The sequence below is a fragment of the Ascaphus truei genome, chromosome 8, assembly GCF_040206685.1.
Source record: "Ascaphus truei isolate aAscTru1 chromosome 8, aAscTru1.hap1, whole genome shotgun sequence".
In the NCBI taxonomy this organism is placed as follows: Eukaryota; Metazoa; Chordata; class Amphibia; order Anura; family Ascaphidae; genus Ascaphus; species Ascaphus truei.
The window spans coordinates 34,229,204-34,256,948 of NC_134490.1; the positions used below are offsets into that span (position 1 = coordinate 34,229,204).

The following is a 27,745-nucleotide window of genomic DNA, read 5'->3' on the forward strand; positions in this document are numbered from 1 at the left end:
CGGAAGCAGAGAGCGAGAGAGTGGAAGCAGAGAGATAGAGCGAGAGAGGAAGCAGAGAGCGAGTGGAAGCAGAGAGCGAGTGGAAGCAGAGAGAGAGAGAGCGGAAGCAGAGAGCGAGAGAGCGCGAGTGGAAGCAGAGAGCGAGAGAGCGCGAGTGGAAGCAGAGAGCGAGAGAGCGCGAGCGGAAGCAGAGAGCGAGAGAGAGAGAGCGAGCGGAAGCAGAGATTGAAAGGAGAGAGCGGAAGCAGAGAGCGAGCGAGCAGAAGCAGAGAGCGAGCTGAAGCAGAGAGAGAAAGAGAGCGGGAGCTGGGCTGGGGGGGAGAGAGCTGGGCAGGGAGGGGGAGAGCTGGGCAGGGAGGGGGAGAGCTGGGCAGGGAGGGGGAGAGAGCCGAGGGGGATCCGATGGGAGGGGGAGAGCTGATGACAATGAGGAGGGATGATGAGAGAGAGGATGGAGGAGGGAGAAAAAAATGAGTCAGTATTAATATTAATGGGGCCCTGAATGTTTTTGCCCGGGGGCCTGCCTATGTCTAGCTACGCCACTGCTCTAACCACTTTGAGGCAAGGCGGCCTCCTGCTCCTCCAGATATCGTGACACACTTACTCGCGTGACGCCAGGAACAAGGACAAATTCCATGCAGATGCTGTGAAATTATTATTTTCAACATGGTGATCAGGAGCTACGCGATTGCAACACATGGGAAGAAGAATGCTCCCAACTTCCCCAATGCTGAAAACATCTGCGTAATGACAAATCCTGACAGCCCTTTTATTTTTTGGTACCGAAAGGGGGACTTCTGTAAATACATCGGTATGTAGAGCAGACGAAGACATGTCCGAGAACTCCAGCTCCTGGCTTCAATGTTAAAATTAATATTCTAAAAGGAAAATGATGTGCCAGGAGATTCAGGAACAGAAGAACAGTTTTTTGTGGTATACTCATAAGGATTTAACTCTTTCACTGGAGGGGGCCCACAGCCCACAGAGGGGGGTACAAACTTCAAATCAGGTTTAAAAATATATTTTCTTTTATCTTGTAACGTATAGAAGTGGACTGCCCCTTCCCAACACACGCCTAACTGGAAGCTGATGGGTTTTCAATCCCTTTTTTTTATTTGTACAAAAAAATGCCTTGTTAAGAATGAGATCCCAGCCTCAGCAGATGGAGGAACGGATAGGAAGCAGCTGCCCAAGTCCTGGCGAGACCCATCCCAGGATCAAAGGAACGCACACACAAAAAAAGGGAACTCTCGTCTGAAGTCATTGAGCACAACAGGATCGTTTCCTCCATACCCCAGTAAGGGCGCCGAAAACAGATCTTCAAAATAGCAACCCCCGAAAAAAGAAATGTGTTGTTGTTTAATCTGGTTACCGTTGGCCTCCTTCCTGGCCGCACTACTGGCTTGCTCATCTCCGGTAGCGATACCGCTTGAAGTGAAACCACAGCTGGAAGATGCCGTTGGAAAACTGGCACCGGAAGCCGTGGCGGTGAGAATACTCCCACTCGCGGTTGACGATTTTGAAGGCGATGTCTTCGTAGGGCGGCCCGGCGTGGAAGCGCAAGATGGCAAAGTCCTTGTTATCCTGGCAGGCCTCCAGGAAGTATTCGGGTGTCGAGCGCTTGTCGATCAGATCCGGGTAGAAGATGTTGAACTTGTAGCCCTGCACGATTTTGGGGGGAGGGTTGTCGAAATCGTAATGCGTCTGGTTGTACTTGTTCCACTCGAAGCCTGTGTGGACGCGGTTGAAGAAGCGCGGCTTGCGCGGCCTGTACTTGTCCGCCCACAGGTACGCTTTGCTGGTGACGGGGACCTCCACGCTGAATTGAGCCTCGTCCCCCTCCATGCCCTCCTTAGCCTTCCGGATGAAGATATCTTCTGCGCTCTCGCTGGCATCTCCTAGAGGGACACAGGACAGGACACAGGCCAAGTTTAACCACAGCCCTGACCAGTTTTAAACGAGCGATTCATGCAATACCCTACATGTGTTTTTTTAATAAAATCAGTTCTGTAGCATTAGATAATACACTAAAAAAATAAATTTTATTTGACTCAATGCTATTTTTTTTTTTTTTTTTTTAACATTTTTATTAGGAAACAGGCAAATTTACAGGCATATTTCACATCGCAATATCCTAATACACTTTGATTTTCAAATTTTCTATGTTGGAGGGGGGGGGGGTGTACCGCCAAGAGTGGCGCGACCTCTGGGTCACCGGGTGACCGGGGGAGCGAGAGGTCTGAAAAAGAGAGGGGGGGGGGGGATAGAGGGGAAGGAATGGGGGTGGGTATAGAGATGGGGGGGTGAGGGGTGAGCCTCCCCCACCCCGCAGACTCCAGCATCCTTCAGGCTGAGGTCTGAATGGTCATAATTTCTTCTATCAGCTTCTCTTGGGTGTCAGTGACTCAATGCTATTTTTAATGAGTTAATATGAGCATCCTTTGATTTCTCTAGCAGGTTTTAGCCCACCTCCCAAGCAGTGCAAGATATTTGCAACACTTTCCCGTTTGTGATCATTGGTTGCCAATATTCCCAGCAGTTTGAGCTGCAAACTGTAACAATACATCATGTTACCTTAGTAATATAGGGATACATTGTATCTGCTGAGTTTCGCTGACTGGAGGATTGATTGAAAATGAAAAGGTAGCCATTTAGTGAACCCTGGGAAGCAGGATCTTTGCGGATCGATCCTGGGAGAACAAATTGATCGGCAGCGTAGGTTATTAGTTATCAATAAAGGTAATCAATTTAAAAAAAAATGTTTTTAAAGAACCGCTTGGATTGCCTCTGTAATAGAAAGCTGTGAAAGGGGGAACAGAACAAAACCAGCAGTGCCACATAGTACTATGGTAAATACACCATCACATGCAAATCCGGGTTTCATTTTGCCACCTGAATATTCAACGTGTTGCCAATGACCTGTACTTCCTGCTTTACAGCCTTTTACACTCTGCTATACAGAACAGCTAGAAACACCACTAACAAGGTTTTCTAGAAGGGAAGTGCATGTAAAGCTGCGACATATCTTGAGTGGATTCTGCTGGCAGTCACCCCAATGTTTGAAGCCTTTTTAAACCCGCTCAGAAGTGCCCTTGTTGAGTCAGAAGCACTCAAGAGTTTGACCTACATGTCTCTGCTGTAACTGAGGGTGGGGGAAACAACAAGTATATACTTCAAAGTGGATGCGACCAAAGAAATAAATAAAAAACAACGTACAAGTGACATTTCTACTTAACCCCAACAAAACAAAAACCTTACTGGGACATGAATCATGCAGAAGAGCCGGGTTGCTATTCGGCAGCTGCGGTTCAGAGAATAAACACGTTGACCACTTTCAGAACAACAATGTTCACACTATCTGAGCTGCACTTTGCTGTCTGACTGCGTGCGCGTCATCGCACGGACCCGATGGCAGTCTGAGGCCGGGGTCTCCTGTGTGATCAGGGTCACAGAGTCGACCCCAACCGAACAGCTTGTCTGTTCACAGGCTCACACCGTTTGTGGGGGAAAGTCCATGTTCTTATTGCCGACGTACGTTTTCTACCATTCGTGAGAACTAAAGCACAACCAGAAAACCTCTAGTGGGAAGCCGTGCTGAGCAACCCGCAGGCCCCCCGGGTCAGGTTGGGTGGGTATAGTTTTAATGCAAGTCCTCAAGCAGCCAAGTGCAATTTTTATACACACACCTAAGCTAAGATGGGATGGGAAGAATTATGGTACGGATGCTATAAATGCTTGAAAAATGTTGAAGTATAAAAGTATTTTTAAATATATCCGATATTACTTTTATGGCCATGCCACATTTGTCTGACCCGTCCTGTTTGGAAAGCCAGTTGACGAGCCCTTGTGTAAAGTCTGGGAGAGACTCCTTCAATAATTCTACTGACAAGCCCTCTACGGCAAAGTTGCTCCGTGCCCCATTCCCTGTGCCCGACGTACCTGTGACTTGCAGCTGTTGCCTGGACAGCACCAGCCTCTGCTGATCCTCCTCAAAGTCCACCACGTGCGCGTCGAAGGGCAGCTCCTGGTTGGTCAGCAGTTTGGGGCTGTACTTCCCAGCGTCGTAGTCATCGAGGCTCTGCTGGATGAGATCTTCCTCCAGGAGCACAGACTCCCCGCCTTCCGCTTTCACCTCCCCCTCCGGGGCCCCCTCGGAGGCCGCAGCAGTGGACGAGCCGGGCTGCTCTGACGCCGGCTCCTCCGGATCAGGCCTGAGGAAGGCAACAGGAGTAAGTCTGAGACACTCATCTACCATGCAACATGTCAAAGGATGCGGCGTTATAATCATCCTTTATACGTAAAATCCCTGGGCACACAGAACAGCAATACAGGTTTCACTTATTGGTTTTTATTACAGGATTAAAGCAGGGGGTCCCCGGAGCTAAACTCCATTCAGTTCAGCTCCGGAGACCCCCTGCTTCCCGGGACACTTATCTCTGTAGGGGTGCTGGTATCTATGCCGCCAGGGAACTTGTGTGCCTAACGAAATGGCGGCATTTAAATGTTCGTGGGCCAATAGGAAGCCGTGACATCATCCGGTGCGGCTTCCTATTGGCCCACATGACCAGGACATTTAAACTCCACAGAGAGACCGGCACCCCATATGGGAGGTAACTATCTCTAGAATCAGGGGGTCCCCGGAGCTGAAATGAATGGCGTTCAGCTCCGGAGACCCCTGCTTCAATCCTGTAATAAAACAATAAATGAAACCTGTATTGCTGCTTTCATACACTTGACGCCTCCTTGAGCCATAATGTAATCTGCCTGCTGGTGACCCCTATGGCAGCAAGGGGTTAAAAAGCATTGACAATTTAGGGAACTGTTTAACAGACTCACAGCCGCAAACTGCATCCGATGTAAATCATACAACATACAACCCCACCAGCAGTATCTCACTACCTGTGACTGGGGGATTCCAGCTCCTGCTTCATGATGGGGAACAGAGGCTCGCTCTCCACACCCTGCTCCTGTTTCAGCTTGAACAATTTCTGGCGCAGGACATCCTGGTGCCTCTCCCGAAGTCTGCAGTCAATGAATAGGAGATCAATTGTTAGCAACAGAACAGAGGGGAGAACAGACATACCGGGCTAGATTTACAAAGCAGCGCAAAGTGTCTGCAAACTGCAGGAAAAAAAATGTTCTATAAAAAGGGGGCAAAGGGCTTTTAACCTTACAAAAGCTACACAATTACAATGTGTTGATCCACACAGAGAACAGGAATGGCTAACTGGGCCGTGCCGGATTGAAACCATCGAACCTCCTGCTTGCACAGATATTGTAGGCTGGTGCAGTAAACAGTAGCCCCACTTCCCTGCCAGTGATTAGCACCAGGTCCCTCATCACTCCCCATCCCCGTTATCCGATGCTCCTCCCGGCCATACCTTGCTTTGGCCATGTAGGCACGGAGCTGTTGCAGCAGAGTCTCCCAGTAGCCGATGTCCAGGTTGGGGCCGCCTGCCTTGATCTTGGTCTCGATCCCTTGGGAAATTACTTGCAGCTGGATATAGGTCTTCCCTTTGAACACGGCCTGGACGTCTGTGCTGACAGAGGCGTTCACCCCTTCCCGCCTCTCTCCTGCAGAACGAGAGCACAGGCTGGTGTGTTTACAACGTTTATTTGCCCAGTCACAAGGGACAGCGCACACACCTCCTTTCCAGGTGCGTTCTAGGAATATGTGGAGTTTAAAACTCAGAACGGTTCAAAGCTTCCCCTAATCTACCGATCAACACCACTCCTTCTAGTGGGCCAATATGCAACGTATTCACACATGTACGCAGCGTTTTAAAGCCGAAAAAGTATTTTCTTTAAATGCCTTGAATGTGCATTTAACCGAAAGGTTTGTGTACACCTATGAAGAACTCATGTCCCATAAATAGTTATCACAACCTGAAAAGTATGATACTGATCTATAGAACTAATACTCCTTTACTGCAATACATAAGGTTCGCTCTTAATATTGCACTTGGGAGTACCTTGGACGTCACGTCTGTAACACGAGACGTTCTGCTTTTAGAACGTCACGGCTGATGCGGAGAGGAAATAACGCCAAAGCCCTGTTCCCCTTTTTGCCCCAGAGAGTAGCAGATGTTCAGTGCAAACAGTCAGTGAAAACCCAATCATGTTGCCTGATGGAAATTAAACAGTGGACTGGCGCCACCTGCTGATAGCAAAAAGGTACTGACCGCTTCCTTCATGGAAAAGATAAAAACTGATGATCTTGCGTTTACATTAACTCCTGCTGCCCACAGGACACCATACCATGCAGATAGTGAGCTGCTGGGGTCAGGATCCCTCTCATATAAATGTGAAATATGATACTCAATACTCATCCCTAAATTGTGTATGCAATCGTTGTAAGTGCCTTTATAAAGCCCTGTATACAGGATTGCGTGGGTATAAAAATAAAATACAAGGGCATTAGGAACATCATGATATACAGATAAATACTATTATTAGTGGGTAAACGGTTATACAAACTATGAAAAAGTAGCTAGGTGCTTGTCTCAAAACAGCCTGGTCAAAAAGACTATAAAATAGCCACTGACAAAACAAGATAAGAGACAGCCCATCATCATAAACTCAGCGTCTCCTCCTTACACGGATCAAGAACGTTTCAATGCAAATGTGAAATCTTCATTTATTTAAATAGAGCAACGACAGCGTTTCAGCCCAACATGGCCTTTCCTCAGGTAAGTTCCTACATTAGGAACATCATCGGCCATCAGAGTCTAATACAGGGGTATTCAACTCCAGTCCTCAGGACTCCCAACTAGGGTTGCCAGGTGACTGCTTCAAAACTACTGAACACAAGGGTGAAAGGTGCAACACACACACACACACACACACACACACACGTCTTTCTATCGTCCGGTCTCCCTGCTGCCTTTTGCCTCTAAACTTCTTGAACGTCTTGTATTCTCTCGCTTGCTCCATTTTCTCAACACCCATTCTCTCCTAGACCCTCTACAATCTGGCTTCCGCACTGCTCACTCCACGGAAACAGCCCTCACTAAAATAACTAATGACCTCCATGCTGCCAAAGACAGAGGTCATTACACTCTGCTCATATTACTCTACCTCTCTGCAGCATTTGACACCGTGGACCACCCTCTTCTCCTTCACATTCTCCATACTCTTGGCATTCGGAACAAAGCTCTATCCTGGATCTCATCCTACCTCTCCCATCGTACTTTCAGTGTCTCTTCTGCTAACACCTCCTCCTCCTCTATCGATCTCTCTGTGGGGGTAACCCAGAGCTCTGTCCTGGGACCTCTTCTCTTTTTACACACTCTCTCTAGGTGACCTAATCACATCTCTTGGGTTCAAATATCACCTCTATGCTGATGACACACATTTACTTTTCAACCCCTGACCTTATACCTGCTGTACAGACCAACGATTCTGAATGTCTCTCTGCTATATCATCCTGGATGGCCCTCCGCCGACTTAAACTCAACATGTCAAAAACAGAGCTCCTCATATTTCCTTCCTAAGATGGCCCTACTACCTCCTTCCACATTACTGTTGGAAGTACTATCATTCACCCAGTAGCACAAGCACGCTGCATAGGAGCCACACTTGACTCCTCTCTCACATTCAAAACCTGTCGTTTTTTCCTCCGCAATATTACAAACATACGCCCTTTCCTCTGTTGCTCGACTGCTAAAACTCTTACTCAGGCCCTCATTCTCTCCCGTCTCGATTACTGTAACCTCCTGCTGTCTGGCTTTCCTGCCTCTCACCTGTATCCCTACAATCTATCCTAAACGCTGCTGCTAGAATCACTCAACTCTTTCCTAAATCTGTCTCAGCGTCTCCCCTGCTGAAATCTTTCTCCTGGCTTCCTATAAAATCCTGTATCACACACTCAATTCTCCTCCTCACTTTAAAGCGTTACACTCTTCTGCTCCACCTTACATCTCAGCCCTAATTTCTCGCTATGCACCATCCCGACTCTTGCGTTCTGCTCAAGGATGTCTTCTCTCTACCCCTTTTGTATAGAAAGCCCTCTCCCGCCTTAAACCTCTCACTGACTGCCCCACACCTCTAGAATGCCCTTCCTCTATATATCCGACTAGCACCCTCTCTATCCACCTTAAAACACACCTGCTTAAGGAATCATATGAGTAGCTCCATGGCTGATACTTTACACCTCATACATAAACCTTGGCCCCTTGCAGATGCACTTACCAGAAGGCCTCGTCTCTGTACATTCTTTCTACCTACCAATTAGATTGTAAGCTCTTCGGAGCAGGAACTCCTTTTCCTAAATGTTACTTTTATGTCTGAAGCATTTCTCCCCTTTATGTATTATTTATATTATTTGTTATTTATACGATTGTCACGTGTATTACTGCTGTGAAGCGCTATGTACATTAATGGCGCTATATATATATATATATACAGTTATACTGAGTTACACTGACTGTAGGATTGATTTTGAAACTGAAAGGCAGCCATTTAGTGAACCCTGGGAAGCAGGATTTTGCCGATCGATCATGGATCAACGAATAGATCGGCAGCTTAGGTTATTAGTTGTATGTGTGTGTATATATATATATATATATATATATATATATATATACAGCAGCAGCTACAATTTATTCTTATATTACTAATGTAATTGTTACAGTTTACAGCTCAAACTGCTGGGAATATTTGCAACAAATGATCAAACAGGAAAGTGTTACAAATATCTTGCACTGCTGGGGAAGTGTGCTAAACTGGGGTGCGCAAACTAGGGTGCGCAAGATTTTCCAAGGGGGGCGCAGCGGTTCCAGAGGCCCCACGCTCTTAAATTAAATGCCGGGGGATCGCATGAGGCTTACGCAACTTCCCTTACCTTCGGCGAAGCGGTCAGGTGACCCCATGGCGTCATTTGATGCCGAAGACAAGGTAAGGAGGGGGGCGCGAGCAGGGGAGGGCCGGCAGGGGGCGCAGGGGGGAAACGTTTACGCACCCATGTGCTAAAGCCCGCTATAGAAACCAAAAATGCTCAGTATATTCAAAATGACATCAAGAGTCAAATTAAAAAAAAAATGTTGTAAGTATTATCTAATATTACAGAAGGGGTTTATTAAAAAAATAATAATATTTAGGATATTGCATGGATTGCTCCTTTAACACAGAACATTGCCTAACCCCCCCTCTCCCCCCCAGTCAATAACCAGCCTGACTGGCTCTCACCTGGTCCTTTGCCAGAGGTTTCCAGCTTGCGGAGTTTGGAGATTTCATCCTCGGTGATAATGGTCATGTCTCTCCAGAAATCCACATTTTTCCCCTGCTCCAGTTCCATGTAAATCTGAAAAACAGCAAACGCATCGCGACGGGAACTTAAACACGACAATTCCCCCCCGGGCTGTGCACTGGTCCTGGGTGGGAAAAAGGTACTGATGCTGCAACTCTGCCAGCGCTGGACGTGAATCATAAGCCGAGTACCTGGATATCCTCTAGCAAGTCGTCCAGGTCGTTCACGGTGAGCCCGGTCAGGAAGGTGTACGGCTCGTGCATTTCCACCGCCAGGTCATCATCTTCGGCGCTGATGTACTTTGCCAGCAGGTCTATGGGTTTAGCTCGACCGTCACGGATGCGGATCTTGGACCTAACAAAGACAAGTGACATTGCCAATTGTGGTGCTGAGAACAGATCTAGTGCTGCAGGGTGCTCAACTCCAGTCCTCAAGCCCCCCCAACATGGCAGGATTCCATTATATCCCTGCTTCAGCACAGGTGGCCCATTCAGTCCCTGCTTCTGCATGTGGCTCAATCAGAGGCTGAGCCTCTGATTGATCCATCTGTGCTGAAGTTGGGATATCCTGAAAATCTGACCGGTTGGGGGGGGGGGGGGAGGGGGCTTAAGGACTGGAGTTAAGCGCCTCTGTAGTACAGGACACATCATAGACCTGTGCTCTGGGACACCCTGCAACGCAAGGTTTACTGGCAAACATTTGTGCATGAACTTGCCCAGTGCATGAGCACTATATTCAAAGGATACCACAAGTTGTTAGCCCGAGGGTCCCCTTTGGGTAGTAGATTATTTGTGGGCTGTGATGTTTTTATTAAAGAAGCATTAATTTTCTTTGTTAATACCGCTAAATGAGATTTCAATAGTGCATTAGTTCCCTGACATTTGAGCATACCTTTATTTAAAACATTTAGTACTACAAAATATGTATAACAGAACAATAAACTGTAATTTAGACGACATGCCTTAAAACATTAAAAAAAATCGATTGAAATATATTAAGAGAATCGTTTATTAATGATCGGAAAAAGATATAGTCGATATCATATTCATCCAGCAGTGGACCGACAAGGGCTGAAGATGATACACGAGACGCAGACCGACCGATAGAGAGAGAGAAACGCAGACCGACAGAGAGGTATTTTGTTGACATTGCAACTTGGGTGTACACCAATATCTACAAAACCATGTTCCTGACTAAGAAGACATCATGGAAACACCAGTCTCTTTACATCCCAACACACAGGGCTGTGTCTGCCTTGTAAGTACCTGAGCTTGGCTTGCTGCAGGTGGAAGTTGTCCTCCTGCTCTTCCCACGTCTTGAAGTGTTCCGCCTCCTTCTCACGCTGCAGCATCTCCAGCTCCTGCTCCCTCATTGCCTTTTCACGCTCACGCTCCAAACGCAGCTGTTTTACCTGAGAGGCAGCAAGAGAGAGATGGAGAACTGTGTAGTGAACAAGTGCCCTACATCAAGGATGGAATTACATGGCAACTGGTTCATCGTTATTCTCTTCAGTGCCTGAGGGATCTGCATCAGCCACTAGAGGGATATAGGGGCCTTAATCTAGATCCTCCAAAGCAGCCGATAAGAACGTTTTTTGGCCACAATACCCCATTGACTTCAATGTGGAATTACGGCCGAAAAACTTCCCAATATGGACGCTTCTGCATATAAAGTGGTGTGAAAAAGAAAGTACACCCTCTTTGAATTCTATGCTTTTACATATCAGGACATAATAACAATCCTCTGTTCCTTAGCAGGTCTTAAAATTAGGTAAATACAACCTCAGATGAACAACAACACATGACATATTACACTGTGTCATGATTTATTTAACAAAAATAAAGCCAAAATGGAGAAGCCATGTGTGAAAAACTAAGTATACCTTATAATTCAATAGCTTGTAGAACCACCTACCTTTAGCAGCAGTAACTTGAAGTAATTGTTTTCTGTAAGACTTTATCAGTCTCTCACATCGTTGTGGAGAAATTTTGGCCCACTCTTCTTTACGTTGCTTCAGTTCATTAAGGTTTGTGGGCATTTGTTTATGCACAACTCTCTTAAAGTCCAGCCACAGCATTTCAATAAGGTTGAGGTCTGGACTTTCACTGGGCCATTGCAACACCTTGATTATTTTCTTTTTCAGCCATTCTGTTGTAGATTTGCTGGTGTGCTTGGGATCATTGTCCTGTTGCATGACCCAATTTTGGCCAAGCTTTAGCTGTCGGACAGGTGGCCTCACATTTGACTCTAGAATACTTTGGTATGCAGAGGAGTTCATGGTCGACTCAATGACTGCAAAGTTCCCAGTTCCTGTGGCTGCCAAACAAGCCCAAATCATCAACCCTCCACCACCATGCTTGACAGTTGGTATGAGGTGGTTTGTGCTGATATGCTGTGTTTGGTTTTCGCAAAACGTAATGCTGTGCATTATGGCCAAACATCTCCACTTTGGTCTCGTCTGTCCAGAGGACATTGTTACAGAAGTCTTGTGGTTTGTTCAGATGCAACTTTGCAAACCTAAGCCGTGCTGCCATGTTCTTTTTAGAGAGAAGAGGCTTTCTCCTGGCAACCCTTCCAAACAAACCATACTTGCTCAGTCTTTTTCAATTGTACTCTCATGAACTTTAACATTTAACATGCTAACTGAGGCCTGTAGAGTCTGAGATGTAAGTCTTGGGTTTTTTGCAATTTCTCTGAGCATTGCACGGTCTGACCTTGGGGTGAATTTGCTGGGACATCCACTCCTGGGAAGATTGGCAGCTGTCTTGAATGTTTTCCACTTTTGAATAATCTTTCTCACTGTAGAATCATGGACTTTAAATTGTTTGGAAATGGCCTTATAACCCTTCCCAGATTGATGGGCAGCAACAATTGCTTCTCTAAGATCATTGCTGATGTCTTTCCTCCTTGGCATTGTGTTAACACACGCCCGAATCCTCCACACCAGCCAACTGCTAAAACTTCGGCTTTTATAGAAGTGGTCACACTTGCTGATGATCAATTAATCAGGGGCATTTGATTAGCAGCACCTGTCTGCTACTTAGCATCTTAATTCCTATGGAAGCAGTAAGGGTGTACTTAGTTTTTCACACACAGCTTCTCCATGTTGGCTTTATTTTTGTTAAACAAATCATATGACAGTGTAATATGTCATGTGTTGTTGTTCATCTGAGGTTGTATTTACCTAATTTTAAGACCTGCTAAGGAACAGATGATTGTTATTATGTCCTGATATGTAAAACCATAGAATTCAAAGAGGGTGTACTTTCTTTTTCACACAACTGTATAGAATAAGCTCCTGCGGTACACATTTGACTGACTATTACACATTCATCTTTTGAATGTACCCCTCCTCACCTTCTGGAGCTCCAAACGGTTATCTTCCTGGATATACTTATTTCTATCCTTCAGATCTTTCTCCGTAAGGTGACCGATTCCTTTTTTATCCAGCGCCTGCAAATGGAAGAGGTTTATCAGTCTAATTTCATTTAATCCCAGCAAGAAACCCCTCTGTGCTTACTGTGACATTGTGGGACACAGCGTTAGTACTTCTGTGCCTTGTTTTATCTCCAATGGGGAACATGTGGGTCCCCAAAAGAATTTCGCCTAAGCTGCTATAACAAGGCGGAGAGGAGGAGCAGACATTCGAAATGAAGAGCCGAGAACAATTTCAATAACAAGGGAGAAAAGGCACAGGTAGGGTGTAAGAGGGAGAGCAGGGGACACCCGATAAGTTCAAGACACGGGGAGGGTAGAGGAGGGAGAACAGAGGAGAGCTGGGATGAAGTGCAAAAGAGGGCAAGAGAGACAGGCAGTGCGACAGCTCTATACGAGATTACTTCTCTAACACAAACTCAGCCACGTATGTTCTGTGGATAATACTGGCCCATGCTTCAGTGGCCTCACCTTGCTCCATATAAAAGTTCCCAGCAAGTTGTTGTCCCCGAAGGGGTTGTCAGTGTTGGTGTAGCCCATGTACTCCTCTCCCCAACCCATCTTCTCCCGTTTCTTCCTCTCCTTGGCCTCCTTCTTGGACAAGCGCCTGGCTCTCTTCTCTTCTGGCGTCTCCATTGCTTTCATCACCTCTTCTTTCTGCTTCTTCTCCTCCTTCTCCCTCACACGCTCCTGTAGGCTGAGACTACCCCCTGCTTCCCCCGGGGGGCTGTGAGACCGTGCCGGTGATGGTGATGAGACAGACGACACTGAACATCTCGATCTGGATCTCCTTCTCCTCCTCCTCTCTTTGTCCGGCGCCTTGCGGCCAGAGTCCATCTCAGAGTCAGAGGTGGAGTCAGACGGAGAACGGTGCTGCTTCCGACTCCCCTGCTCTCGATCTCTGCTCCTCCTTTTCTTCTGTTTCTTCCTCTCCCCAGAGTCAGACCTAAAAAGGCAAGATAAGGCAAGATAACCGAAGGCTCTAAGGATGCAGCAACTTCATGTAAAAAGCTCTTTTTAATGTCTGGTTGCACCCACTACCAGCTTCAGGTTGCAGAGCCAGCAACCAACCTCACACTGATGAGACCCAAAAGGTCAAAACAGCTGTGAGTAGATTTGCTGGCTCTGAACTTCTTGAACCCAAGCTGTGCTGAAAAAGCTGTGTATTACAGCAGGCACGAGCTTATAGGGGTTCATATTAAAATAGACAGGAAGTAAAGAGTGACACTGTTTGCTCATTTGCATATCATTACCCAGAATCCCTGGCTGCGGTGGAAGCACTGTATGCTAAGAGATAATGGGGAAAGGCAGGGTTGCAGACAGGTGCACAAGTGACTGTGCTCACAAGTGAAATTTTTAATTCGCTCTACAGTGTACAGTGAGACATCCAGGCTAACAGCTGCCATCATCACTGTTACACTTTCAACCATAGAAGTCTTGTGTGCAGCCACCCCTCAGCACTAAAGGGGTTAAAACAGTGCTCAGAGATTTGGATTTACGAAGTCAGAATGCAGGGGATTGCACCCTGATCAAGTCAATAGCAGTTAATGTCCAATCAGGGTGCAGCACCCTACATTGTGGCTTAGTAAATCCTGGCCAAAGTGCCTTAAAATTGAATGCTACCGTTTCTAAACACATCCTAAACCTGTTCATTCCGGCACGGTCACATGGGCCTGCAACGCACTGCGAAGAGTTTAAATACGGGGCAAGAATTACTGCACATGATTTGAGGGTGAGGGAAGTGTAAATGTTCATGTTCTAAAAACAGAGTTAAAGCTGCAGTTCAGTCTTTTTTTTTTAATTTATTTTTTTACTTTAATAGTTTTATGTGTGCAATCTCGAATTACCTAAAGAACTGTATAGCTGCCAGTCAATTCGTTCTCTATGTATTGATAGGTCGAAATTTGGTGACATAATTAGTGAAGGGATCTGTTTATATTCTGCTTGTCTGTCAGTGGAAGCTCATGAATATTCATGAGCACTCCTGCACTGACATGTGCTAGAGGGAGGGCAGGGCTGACAAAGGGGTGTGCCAGAGCATGAAGGGGCGGTGCCTTAGCTAATGGCTGTTAAAATAGAATACAAGAAAATTGGTCTTTCAAAGTTGTTTTTTTAAAAACAGAAAATGCTAAAAGTATTTTTTCTTACTACAGAACTGATTTATTAAAAAAAACCACACATGCAGGATATTGACTGAACTGCAGCTTTAAGATAAATATTCATAGAAGTGGAGCTGACAGAGTGAGGGGAAATTAAGAAATGGCAAATGAAGAATAACAGGACTAGGGGGTTCATAACAGTTAATGGGTTCATATCTGACCATTATTATCGTTTATTATAAAGCATCAACAATTTTGGCCATTGAAATAGTATGTATTTATGTAGTGTTCACTATGTACAGTGGGAGCACGCAGCGTATTAATTTATACAGTGAGGGACTAGAGCATTAAAACACGAGTGCGAACACAACTAAGGCCGCGCGTATAGTGCCCGCGACGTCACCCGTCGCTGCTAGCGAAAGTTGTATTTCGCTATGTGGCGGTGTCGCGAACAACCAGGCCATTGATTGGTTCAGGGGCTGTCACATGAGGCGACAGCCCCTGAAAAATAAAATATTCCCGGCTGCAAAAAATCACGTCACCGTCAATGCATTTGTTTTCGGCCGAAGTCGCGTCGCCGGCACTATAAGCGCGGCCTAAGGGAGGAGTGGCTCAGTGCGTAAAGACACTGACTCAAGCACGGATTTTGAGGCTGGTTCAATTCCCAATGTCGGCTCCTTGTGACCTTGGGCAAGTCACTTTATCTCCCTGTGCCTCAGGCACCAAAAACATAGATTGTAAGCTCTGCGGGGCAAGGACTTGTGCATGCAAAATGTCTCTGTAAAGCACAACATGCTATTATTGTTATTAAATTAATCCCTGTGCCAAACAGCCGACAAGCTTGTGTATGTAGTGGGGGGTGTACGGAATAACACCAAACCCGGGTGTCCACAGCGCCCCCAGATTACCTGGATCCCGGCCCCCCACGGGCTATCCTCCGCCTCCCCAGGCTACCCCCGCTACTTGATCCAGAGCCGACCCGGTGCCTCCTTCTCCTTGCGCCATCGCGGGACCCTTCCCGGTGTTTCCTGCTCCGCTTCCTGTCCCCGTTGTCTGAGCTGCTGGACCGGACGGGGCTCGGTCTCCTTCGCCCACCGCTGTCCTCGGAGCCCGAGCGGTCTCTGTGCTGCTGCTTCCTTCTCTGCCGGGTGCTCGGGGAGCGGCTCGGCCTCCGTCGGTTGGACCGCTCTTTTCCCGGAGATCGGGAACCAGGCGGCATCGCTGGGGTCCTTCCTTTACTGAGCGTCGCGTCCGAGGGGCTACTGGGGAGATGCCTGCGACGGAAGGGGGACACACAGCAGCTCCCAACCAATTACACAAAGTCTGAGGCGCAGCCGACTATTGTACACCCCAAAGAAATGGGAGAAAACGGGGAGCCACAGTGTTCGGCTCCCCACCGGCACACGCACCAGTGACCTAAAGGGTCCTTCCTCTAGGAGTATCGGCCTAGCCACCATCTTACTGGTGGCACTGAAGAGCAGCATCTAATCATAAAATCAGAGTCAACGGAAAAATACACACTTGATATTTGTTTTATTAGTCAGGCGACATCTGCCAATGGATCCCTTGCAATGTAACTCTAATATTTTTTTTTGCATGAGTACACATGAAACTGACAGTGCTATCTTTGTGGACCATGCTGCTGTGATTCGGTCTCTGGTGCTGTTTCCAGACCACTTGCAGGTTGCTATACTTTGTAATGAACCAACATATTTAATATATGTAATAAATCACACGAATCGAGTCTTCTGAAGGGGAGCAGAGAGAACTCACAGCCGGCGGGGAACACTGAGGGAAGGAACGCCAAACCGTGCCAACCGGAAGTGCAGAACAGATGCAGAGGACATCGGGGAAGCTCGATTCAAGGCCTTTTGCATCACTACTTCCGGTAACCACTGCGACATTGGTTGGATCATTGCCTATTTTTCCTGCTCCATTGTGAGTAGGAAATGTATAGCCCTTTACTACACTTTATATATACATTTGTTGGCAATATTGCACTGTTATTTTCTTTATTTCCTGACACGTTTTCTACACTCCCCTGATGTTTGGAGGATATTCGTTTGGGAACAGTCTTTTAAGGGTCAAGTGTGCATTTTTGCCTCTTATATACGCTTTATTCACTTTTATTTTCTATTTTGGTGTTTATTTAATTCACCTATATTCATTGGCTTAGGAAGTGTTTTGAGCGCCATCCAGTGTTTTTTTTTTTTTTTCAACTTTGTCTTTATTAGTTTTTTGTGCATACAAACATGGGAACAAGTAATGTTGATAACTGTCCATAGTATACACAGAACTGTCTGAGACATACCACATAAAACGGACACATGATGGGGAGACAACAGGACAAGACATCCACAGACCAAAGACAACAACGGAAAGGGGGGGGGGAAGATAGGAGGGGGGGGAAGGACCGGCAAAGAGTAACCACCTTTATCTTGTATTCTGGCGCTGTGCTCCCCAACTACTAGTTCTTAGCACATAGCCATCTCACAAAGGTCGCCCAAATAGTACCACTTCAACTTTTTGTTTTGTGTGCTGCTAAGCCCTGGGGGGGTCCCTAACGTCAGTCCATCTTAACTAGCTCCCAGTCACCCATCAAAGGAGAACTCACCTACTTCAATCAAAGCCAGATTGTGGCATCGTTCACCCCCTGGATATCAGTCTGTGCCAGCCATAGTGACCAGACCTTTTGGAATTTATCACCCGAATCGTTAACTAAGCTTGTTAACTTTTCCATTCGGCATCCAGTGTTTTTTATACTGTATTGCACATATTACTTACACAGACGCAACAGTGAAGATGGCATAAACCAAAACAAGGGCTCCAGCACACACTGATTAATAGAGAAAACGAAAGAGTCACGGAATAAGCCAAAAATGTAATAGCGGAAATAATAGAACAATAGGTATCACACAAATATGGAAATGTTACACAACTATAAATGCAGAATATATGGATCTTAAAAAGCACAAGAGTAGGGGGAGAGACAGGGAAGGGGAGTGGGGGAAAGAAACACTAAAGGAAAAACTGCAAACAAATAAACATAGAATAAGACAATGGGGGAGGGTAAGAGGGGCAACGTTTCAGGGTAACAACCCTTTCCTCAGGCCCGTTCCCTTGGGTCCAACGGAACCACAAGGTACTTCCCTTAACCCTATTCCCCCCCCCCCCCGTACAAGACACAAAGTAGCCAAATAAGAATTCGCTCAGAATCAAGCCCTGGTCAAAAGTCCACAGTATATGCAAGAGTGTATACAAACTCAAACCGTCCTTTAAGTGGGATTATCAGGCTTCTGTCCTCTCTCTCTCAGATTCAAAGGTGGCTGGTGAAGATGGCGTCCGTCAGTGTTTTTCAAAAGGGGTTCCTAGGAACCCTTGGGTTCCCTCTGCATCCCCAAAAGGCTTCCCTGCAATTTTCAGGTCATTTGAAAATTGTATAACGTAAAAACACACACATTGAAGTTGATAAACTCAGTGACTCAATAAATACATGTAGGTCTATTAGACAAATAAACAAATCATTGATTGCTCATGTGATAATTTAATGTGTGCAATACTGTGACCAGTGTTAAATGATACAAAAAAAAAGCGAAGGGCTAAAGATAAGACCTCCAAAAGAAAGTCGCTTGAATACACACCACAGTCTATAAATATAAAGTTTATAGGAAACCGAATTAAAACATATCACTATAATTTGAGAAGGGTAAGTAGGGGTAATTTCAACAATTGAGAAAATATAAGTCAATGAGACACTATCTGCGTATAGAATATAAGTGTACCCGATCCTATGAGAGCAACAGCTGTCAAGTCTCTCTTAGCACACCGGATATGGACCTCCCATAGTGAATGCAAAGCGCTGCAGTTACTCGGAACAGGACGATCAATAAGGGCGGATACTCCCTCTATTGCGCCATAATTAGTGACACTAATCACTGCTGTCACATATGGCACTAGCTAGTGCCTGCAGTGTGATGTTAAATGGTAACCCCTACTGAAATAATAAAAACAGACCCATCTGGCTGAGCGTCGCAAGAAACGACCCGACGTACATTTCGCTCCCACTACGGAACTTCATCTGGGGCACTCCCTGCTCCCTTGCTATTTTTATAAAACATACAAGCAGACAGTTTCATACCCATCCCCTCTTGTTTTATTTCGCGATCTTTTTATTTTAAGCGAGTGTAGTGAATATGGCTGCTGTATACCGAAAAAATAGTAGAGTAATGCTGCACTCCCCAAATAGCTGTATACCAATGCCAGGTGAAAGAAATTCTGATGACTCGGTGTGAGGAGTCGTGGTAAAAATAAAGAGTACCTCATACAAATCTTGCTAGAAAATGATAGACAGCAAGATGGTACGCTGTGCCAGGATGCACAGAGCAGTGGAATGGAGGGTGGCTAAGCCCTGGAAATTGCCCAGAGATCAAGGAACCCAGGAATGTTATATTGCGAGGATTCCAACAGTTCTTACCCTGACATTGCCCTGGACGTGTACCTGCAAACTGCTCTCAAGCACCTAGGGCCGTTGGATCATGAAATACGGTTGCAGCTCAACACCCAGTTCAGAGTGTGAGGCTGAGAAAGACAAGCTGCGAGATATGCTGCAGAACGTGCCCACCACCCCCTCCTCCTTCCTCATCCTCTCCCCCTCCTATCAAAACAACTTACCTATGGAGGTCCTCCTGGCAGACAGTGGCACCAAAAGCTGTCACTGCAGTCTCAGGTCGCCCAGCGCTGGCGCCGTGGGGGTGTGGGCTCCGCCCCCGCTGTCCTCTGACTCAGACGCCTCCTCCACTCTAACCTGCACTGTGACAGGCTGCTCTCTCTGCTGAATGTGTCTCAGTCTGCACCCGGCCGCCCTCCGCACTCGTGCTGCTCGCCGCAGGTCTAGAGAGAGGCAATACTGGACACATACATGTCCGGTGTGACGGTAGGGGTAGATTTGGCTTCTTTGAATAAAGGTTAAGGCCGCCATTACCCCTGTCAGTAATACATCTGTATTATGTATACATATCTGTGATGTGTAGCCTGCTTCCAGCACTTCAGGGACCAGGGGTTAACTCTGTACTCAGGAGAAATGTTGGAAGTCGTCAGTGACCTTTTCCTTGCAATTCTTTTTATGTAACCGAAGTTATGTTGCATGTTAACCCACCAATCGGGTTGGGTCATATTGAAGGCACCTGGCCTTAACCCTCTCTTAATGCAGCAGTGCGCAAACCAGGGGGGGGAGATTTGTTTGGGGGGGCGCGGGCCGTTGCAGAGGTACCGCGCTCTTCCCAGAGGCATTTTAATTAAATGCCGGGGAATCACGTGAGGCCTCTGCAACGGTATACTTACCTTGATTCAGACCCTCTGTGACGCGTCACCACAGCAACGCAGCGTCGTGACGCCGTAGGGCCATGTGACGTGACATCACACGCGTCTTTTGACGCAGCTCTAAGGTAGGGAAAGGGGGCGAAAGCACCGAGGCAGGGAAGACAGGGGCGTAGCTGGAAAAGTTTGCGCTCCCCTGTCTTAATGTATCCATGTTGTGGCATGGGGCATAAAGGTGGGGAGAGAGCCCCCTAATTAGTTACTTCTAGTGAGGATCCCAGAGCCAGTTCCAGCCAGTGGCTGTTAGAGGTCAGAGTTCTGTACTCCTGTGTGTGTCGTATGGGGTCTCCGATAGTGTGCCTTCTGAACACTGTGTGGGAGCGGAACGGGGGGAGATCTCTTCAGCGGTTCCTGCGTCCAGGCCTGCAGGGTGCTCCCCAGTTGGGAGTGTATGTTTGTATGTCTGTGAACAGTTGTGGTTATCTTTTACCAATAAATTCACTTTTATTAACTCTGTTGTGCGGTTTGGTGAGTTAGTTCTGGTCTCCTGTGACAGCCGGTATTACCTCTCATTTGTTACCGGACGCAGTGGCAAAATACCGGTCTGTCCAGTTCAAAACCATACACCTGGCCACCCTAGTTCCGCAGAACCCCAGCGTTCCGTGAGAGGATCAAAAGGGTGCCACAGGATTTCCCCCGATCTCCCAGAGCAGGAAGAAAGCAGGTGCTAGAGGACTGGGCAGTTTCCTCCACCCTGATTGGCTGCTGCTGGGTAATGCAGCCAATCAGAAGGCAGTGTCAGGAGCCTGGGGGTTATGGCCAAGCAGAGGAGGAAAGTGTGTGTATTTGTTCCATCATATTGGGGGGGGAGGGGTGGTGTGTATTTGTTCTGTCCTGTTGGGGTGGGGGTGTCTCTTTGACAAAGTCCTATTGGTGGACGAAACGCGTCAGTTACTCTGTGGCAGATTCACTTTAATATGCACTGAATAAACAACCCCTTTTTTTCATTGCGTTTGGACATGTTTGTACCCCTACAGTGAGCTGTGAACCTCCTATACCAACTCTTTTACTTACCTGATGTAGGGGTGCCTCAGCAACTGAGCATTGTATTTTAAAAAAAAAAAAACTATTTTAAGTGCCGCTTGGATTGCCTCTTTAATAAGTTGTATTGTCCGCCACGTTATAAAAGGTTTATAAGAGCAAATGGTACTATTGCATTATCATTAACTGTTCAATAAAAGAGGTTCTATATATGGGAAGGATGTTGATCCAGGGATTAATCCGATTGCCAATTCTTGGAGTCGGGAAGGAATTTATTTTTCCCCTTATGAGATGTCATTGGATGATATGACTCTGGGGTTTTTTGTTTGCCTTCCTCTGGATTAATAAGTATAGATATAGGATACAGTATCTGTCGTCTAAATTTAGCTTAGGTTGAACTTGATGGACCTACGTCTTTTTTCAACCTCATCTACTATGTAACTATGTTTCCAGCACACATACAAAAATAGGCGTGACAATTTTGGGCCCAGGAGACTAAACACAGGCAGATAATGTACCCATAACAGATATGTATAAGGTCGACAGTATAAGCTGTGTACAAACAAATGATAACATACACTGGTATGAGATTTGCTGTAATGTGACATACAGTATGCTGATCCTTTCTTATCTCTGTGTGCTGAAGAAATACAAGTTGCAAGGGGGGGGAAAGGAGGAGAAAGGGGTTGTTTACAGAAAGAGCAGGGGTGGAAGTCACAGGTGAAAATAGTCTAGCGTCAATCAATAAATAAATTGATCCGACTAATATACCAGTCACATGATGTACATTGCTCACATTTTCAAGTGCACTGGTTCATTTTGCCATGTTGCCTGTCCCTAAAAGGATAAAGCCTGAACACTGGGATCACTGAATACTAAGTGCTATAGGGATACGTCTGAGCCCCACAGCGGGAAATAAAGGAACAAGTGAAACGTTAGGAGAATGCTTTGTTTAATACAGTACAATCATTCTGATAAATTCACTATATAATAGCAGCCATCAGAAAAAAGGACACAGTCACTGGGGAACGGGAGTCGGAACCATTATTTACATAGTTTTACACCCAAAGGATATTTCAGGAGTCACACTGGTTTCAGGTGAAGCGGTTACTCCACATCTAATATTTCTGAACTTCTGTTTCATGGTTACATCAAGATACTAAAAACAGAAGCTTTTATATTCACTACACAATCTAAATACAAAATGACATCGATTTGCGGTCCCTGAAAAAAAAAAATGCATCTATACAAGGGGTGAGCAACTCCAGTCCTCAAGGGCCACCAACAGGTCAGGTTTTTCAAGATATCCCTGCATCAGCACAGGTGGCTCAACCAGTGGCTCAGTCGATGCTGACGCAGGGATATCCTAAAAACCAGACCTGTTGGTGGCCCTGGATTTGCCCACCCCTGATCTATATCTATGCACACATTTCTCATGATCTGTAAATATTTCATGGTGATAATTACACTGGAATTTTCCATGAGCCCCCATGGATAAAAACAATAGAAATATAAAACCTTTACTTCATTAATTACACAAACGATAACGATGTATACAAACAAAACACGCATGTGCAACACTATTCAGAACTAAGTGTGACCATCTCTGACCCAGGCGTATACAGGACTTTAGAGCAGCAGCACTAGGAATCCGTGTTGACATTTATTATGGCCTCATACTAACACTGTAGTAACATCATTAAAGAAACTAGATACTCCAAGGTCACCAGAAAAGGTCTTATTTCTTATTGTAGTTTGTGCTGGAAACGAGCCTGTCTACTCAATGCATCAAAGCGGATTGCTAACAAGCTACCCTCCACTCAGCGAGTGTCACTCAAGTTATACGAAGGAGCAGAAAGTGGCTTGTCTCCCCCATCACTTCCCATACTTGGTCAGGACTTACAGATCACAACTCGGAAGCAGCACAAGTAAATCTAACCTTTTAAATAGAATAATAATAAAATGTAAAAAAAAACCACAGCTAAGTAAATAAAAAATAAAAATCAATATACTGTATATGGGAATGAACAAGCACAATAACAAATACATCACACTCACAAAAATGGCGTCATCACAAGGTAAGACCTGAAAGGGAAGGGTCAGACATCGCCCACCTCAGATGGTGCCTTATTGCCTTCAAACGCAAAGTGTCTATGGACTGCAGCACGCACCACTTGTGGCGTTTACATGAGTAACGGGGACAAACTCCCCAAATTGGTTATTCGCGACTAGAATAGGCAGCTTTAGCCCATTTGTCAACACTCAACCGGTGTCAGGAAATAAATAAAAACTTCAGCGGGAAAACCATCTGAAATGAAAAAGATACTGGTTATGAAAAAGGTGTGTACAGAAAGCGAGTAAGTGTGCGAAGAAAGAAGCGTTGTGCCCATTTCAAGAAATAAACCAAAGTTTGAAGCTGCTGGTTTGGAAGAATGTTCAAAACTCGACATATCCTGTACATTTGGAGTTGCACGTCTTTGTATCACACGTCCCTTTAATCTGTGACATCGTTTGGAAGCAGGATTTTTACATGTGAGAAACTTCAACGTGATCTTGTGTGGGCTGTATGGTAGTGATTCTGCAGGAAGAGGGAGAGGCTTTACAGGGTTAATACCAGCTTAACTCCCATCTCATACATGGCAGCGGGGAGTATATAGTTTAGAATAAAGGGTATAGTACTAGTTGCAGACCCACTCATCATCCCAGTCCTGAAATGTAAACTTCAGTCAATAAAAACAGAGTGATGCAGGGATCTTAAAAACTTCTACTGTCACCAGACTACCTTAATACGAGAGGGTTAATAGAAATACGTTCATTTAAAACCAAAAAAGGGTCTAAGGACCAAAGATATACATAAAAAGGATGGGGTGCTAGTCAAAATGTAAAAAGCAGAGAACTCGGAGCAAACCTCTTCTCATTGGTCCTTCTACGTTTCTGATGAATTGTGGGATTTGTAGTGTAAATGCGGGGCCTACCCTTCTCGCAGTGTTAAGTATGCAAGCAACACATTTTCCAGCTGATAACCAAGGAAATAACAAAATGTAGCACTGCAATTTCTTGTTTGCCCCCTTCACCATGCATTGCAGTGCATCTGGCAGTGAACGTTATTCTAGCCACAGAAACCAGCAGCATAATCTGTACAACAGCACTTAAGTGGTTAGTCTACCAAAATAACCCTGCAGCAGTGACCTGTGTAACCTATTCTCAGGTAAAGCAGACGCTGTGCAGGTCTCCCCATCACCGCTGTGACTTTCTGAAGCAGAGGGAGGGGGTTAGCAGCAGATAAATTGGGCAGTGTTAATACCTGTTAGGGGGTATCTACCTGGGTTTAATAACTTATACTGTATTCTCTCCCCCTCCTCCCCTCAACTGACGTTAGAGCATCAATACACACTGAACAATCAGCAGATTAACCCCATCGCTGCCAGGGAGTGATGTGCTGCAAAACTGTGTACAAGCTGGAGGTGGAGGTGAATGGGTTAAAACGAGTCCCAGATTTCTTCCAAGAACTGGATTTCCAGATTCCAGATTGCAGTACCACAGATGCCAGTGAAAGGTATACTAATAATACATGTAATAATAATAATAAAAAGGTACTTTCTGCACTTTCAATTTTAACCCCATCACTGCCAGAGGCAGGTCTCTGGCAGCGCCGGGTTTCAAGTAAGTGACACACACCGGCAGTTTTCACCCTAAACCGAAAAAGTGCAGTCTACTGAAAAACACACCCACACAACCTCTGTTCTGTGCAAACCAAAGGAAAACGCAGTGATTATGACGAGAAGCTCACAGTATGAACACAGCTACAGTAATAAAGTGCAGCCAATTGAACACATCAGCTCTGGGGGAGCGGGGGTCTCCAAGAGTGGGGGGGGGGGGGTGTCCTTCACATCCCTGCCCGCCTGCCAATTCTCTTATATCCGGCACCACCCCCTTCTTCTCTACGTCCTGGGGGAGCGAGGGACGTAAAGCGCGATTCTCTCCACGTCGGTTCATCCAATCTGCATAGTGGTTACTGGGGGAGGAGGATGGGGCAGAGAGAGGGGGGGAGGAGAGGAAAGGTAATAGCGGTTAGCAGAGACTGACTTATTAACCCTTTTGATGCCGTTAACACTGCATCGCGCGTTTGAATGAATACAAACACCACACTACACACAAATCTTGAACGCAATACTGCATCACACTAAAATTCATTACAGTATTGACTTTCTAGATGTTTAAATGGGAACTTCCGTTTCTGGGTGTAGTGCCGCAGGAATGCAGGGTTACTGCTACACTGAGAACAGCATTCCGTGGCACACCAACGCTGTGACAAAGTCACACAGGCATTTAGAGCACCACTGGATACGGTTCTATTGTTAAAGTCTATGGAGCGATTTCTGCTGGGATTCGCTTTCCTGTTAGACCACCATTTTGAAAGGAGTGTCGTGCGCCCTGCCATCTTTGGATCCTTTGCTGTGGTAACAGCCCCAGTGTCTGTTTTGTAATACGCTTCCAACAGCAGCTGGGTTGGGTAAATGTGCTGTACACTGGAATGTTGTGGTTGTGCCATGCCGGGGAGCGGAAGCTTCATGCACCTTGCTCACTCCTTCAGTGCTGAACTTGCAGCCTCTGTATATACTACTCCCACCCAGCAGTGTACAGGGGGCCATGTGACACGTTACGGCAGCTGTGGAACAACGCGTTTACTTTTTCTTTTTTCCTTGGCACTTACGGTGTCGCTCTCCTCGTCTGAGACCGACTGGACTTGGGTGGTATAGTGTAACGGGGAGTAAACCCAGCTCCTGTCGTCTGGAGGCTGAGACGGAGTGAGGAGAGGCAGCGGCGGCGGCGGCAGAGAGCAGGGAGCGGAAGCAGCAGCAGAGGAGGAGAGAGAGAGAGAGAACATAGGAGAGAGAAGGTAGAGGAGGAAATATTCCACCAGCCATAACCATCAGGAAATCTGCAGGGCGGAGGCTGCAGGGAGTGCAAATGAACTTACTAAGCTGCCAGAAGAGCGGGCAAAGTATCGCAAAGCAACATAACATGCAGAGCTATGCAGTGCAAGCCCTTCTGGTGTTAAAGGAGAACTAGGCTACATGGAAGTTCACATGGGTGGCAGACTAGAGCCAGGACGCTCAGCTACATGGTTAGAAAAGCCACTTTGTTACAGGGAAGCTGCAGAGGTTACCCCCTTCTGTGTCAGCGAAGGGGGTTACCGCATTGGGTCTCTGCGCTAAGGTACTCACTCACAGAGTCAGTAGATGAGGAGGGCGGCGTCCGGTAGAGGCGGGGGGAGTACACCCAGTATCTCCCGTCTGTGAACTGACAGTGGAATGAGGGAAGCAGAGAGGAGAGGAGGTGAAGGGAGAGGTGAATATGAGCGGCAGAGAGCGATGGAAGATGTGTGCGCATGTATAATGCTATTGCATGGCAGGGGTTAGGTTAAGGTAGTGGTGGTCAACTCCAGTTCTCAAGGGCTACACATAGCCTGAAAACCTGGCCTATCCCTGCTTCAGCGCAGGTGACTCAATCAGTGGCTCAGTCTTTGAGCCACCTGTGCTGAAGCAGGAATAGCCTGAAAACCTGGCCTGTTGGTAGCCCTGGAGGACTGGAGTTGCCCACCCCAGGGTTAAGACAACAGAGCTGTATCTCAATCGTTTGGTCTCAGCGGGTTCTTCTCTATATGCGCAGTAGCTGCCATTTGGGAAATTTTGGGCCAACACTCCCCAGGGAGAGAGTCAATAGGGTTATTTTTGGCTGAAAACGACCCTGTCGACACAAACAGGCCCCCTTTATTTTTACCTATAAGAACCCCGGAAGGATCAGCGTTCCCGTTTACAGGTACATTAATAAGACTTCCTTAGATTTCCCCTTGGGGATGCCACTTTGTAATAAAGCTGAGGTGCAATGTCGCAGCAGCACCGCAAGAGAGCAGAGACGGGGCAGATTAGGAAGAGGCGGGACACCGATCCATGCAGGGAAAGGTCTATGCCAGGGTTAACCTCTTCAGTGCCAGAGGAGCAAAAAAATGTTAGGAGTGCAACACAAGTACTTCCAATTCAAGATGACCACGGAGGGGAAAACTTAACCCCTTTAATGCCAAAAGTGCCTACAAATGCACTGCTAGGTACTCTATTGCTCTGTAACAGCACTGGAGGGGTTAAATGCAGACGTTAGTCTTGTGGTATGTTAAAAGCTTGTACGGAAACTGATAATACCGAGTGTGAAAGGGTTAAATGCAGAGCACACTCCTCACAGCACACACATGTGCACACACATGTGCACACACACACACACGCGCACACAGCAAGTCCTAATACCTTGGACAGTCACGGTCACACAAGGCAAAAGGACACTCAACACTTACTGCTCCCAGTGCTAAATTCCTGGAGAATTTCCTGCCCCAGCCTGCAGGAAGAGGAGACCCCAGACAGGGTCAGTGACAAGCGTCCACGTGACATTAAAAAGGGAAGAGGTCTCACTCCATGGGGCAGGGACCTCTTCATCCTGCAGTGTGTATGCACCTCCCTGTATAGTTATACTAAGCAGCGTTCGGCCGCACTCATGGCGGCTGCGTGCTACCATGCGCTCCCACTCCTGCAGCCCCAGCGATATATGCACTTGG

General features: G+C 46.5%; 3 protein-coding genes across 12 annotated transcripts in view; 1 reads left to right on the forward strand and 2 right to left on the reverse strand.

The window, feature by feature from the left end:
• Positions 1–686: 686 nt before the first annotated feature.
• On the reverse strand, positions 687–16,159 carry CACTIN (cactin, spliceosome C complex subunit). Its single transcript, XM_075611276.1, has 10 exons — positions 15,690–16,159; positions 13,154–13,628; positions 12,605–12,700; positions 10,513–10,658; positions 9,439–9,601; positions 9,187–9,301; positions 5,382–5,574; positions 4,900–5,022; positions 3,940–4,211; positions 687–1,898 (listed from the first exon to the last, which is right to left on the reverse strand). The coding sequence occupies exons 1-10, from the start codon at positions 15,998–16,000 to the stop codon at positions 1,408–1,410; spliced, it is 2,385 nt and encodes a 794-aa protein (XP_075467391.1). The 5' UTR covers positions 16,001–16,159; the 3' UTR covers positions 687–1,407.
• The window catches only part of TJP3 (tight junction protein 3), a 59,365-nt gene continuing 47,737 nt past the window's right edge, over positions 16,118–27,745 (forward strand). Inside the window, 2 exon segments of the mRNA XM_075611275.1 lie at positions 16,118–16,669; positions 24,518–24,694. The gene's annotated coding sequence lies outside the window, so the exon portion shown is untranslated.
• Positions 22,074–27,745, reverse strand: part of PIP5K1C (phosphatidylinositol-4-phosphate 5-kinase type 1 gamma) — a 28,134-nt gene continuing 22,462 nt past the window's right edge. For 3 of the 10 annotated variants that reach the window (XM_075611283.1, XM_075611280.1, XM_075611279.1), the window contains 3 exons: positions 26,367–26,442; positions 25,853–25,936; positions 22,074–25,153 (listed from right to left, as the gene is read on the reverse strand). In XM_075611283.1, the coding sequence (XP_075467398.1) occupies positions 25,131–25,153; positions 25,853–25,936; positions 26,367–26,442 (183 nt within the window). In that variant the 3' untranslated portion in view covers positions 22,074–25,130. The other 7 variants (XM_075611282.1, XM_075611281.1, XM_075611286.1 and 4 more) reach the window with 5 other exon arrangements.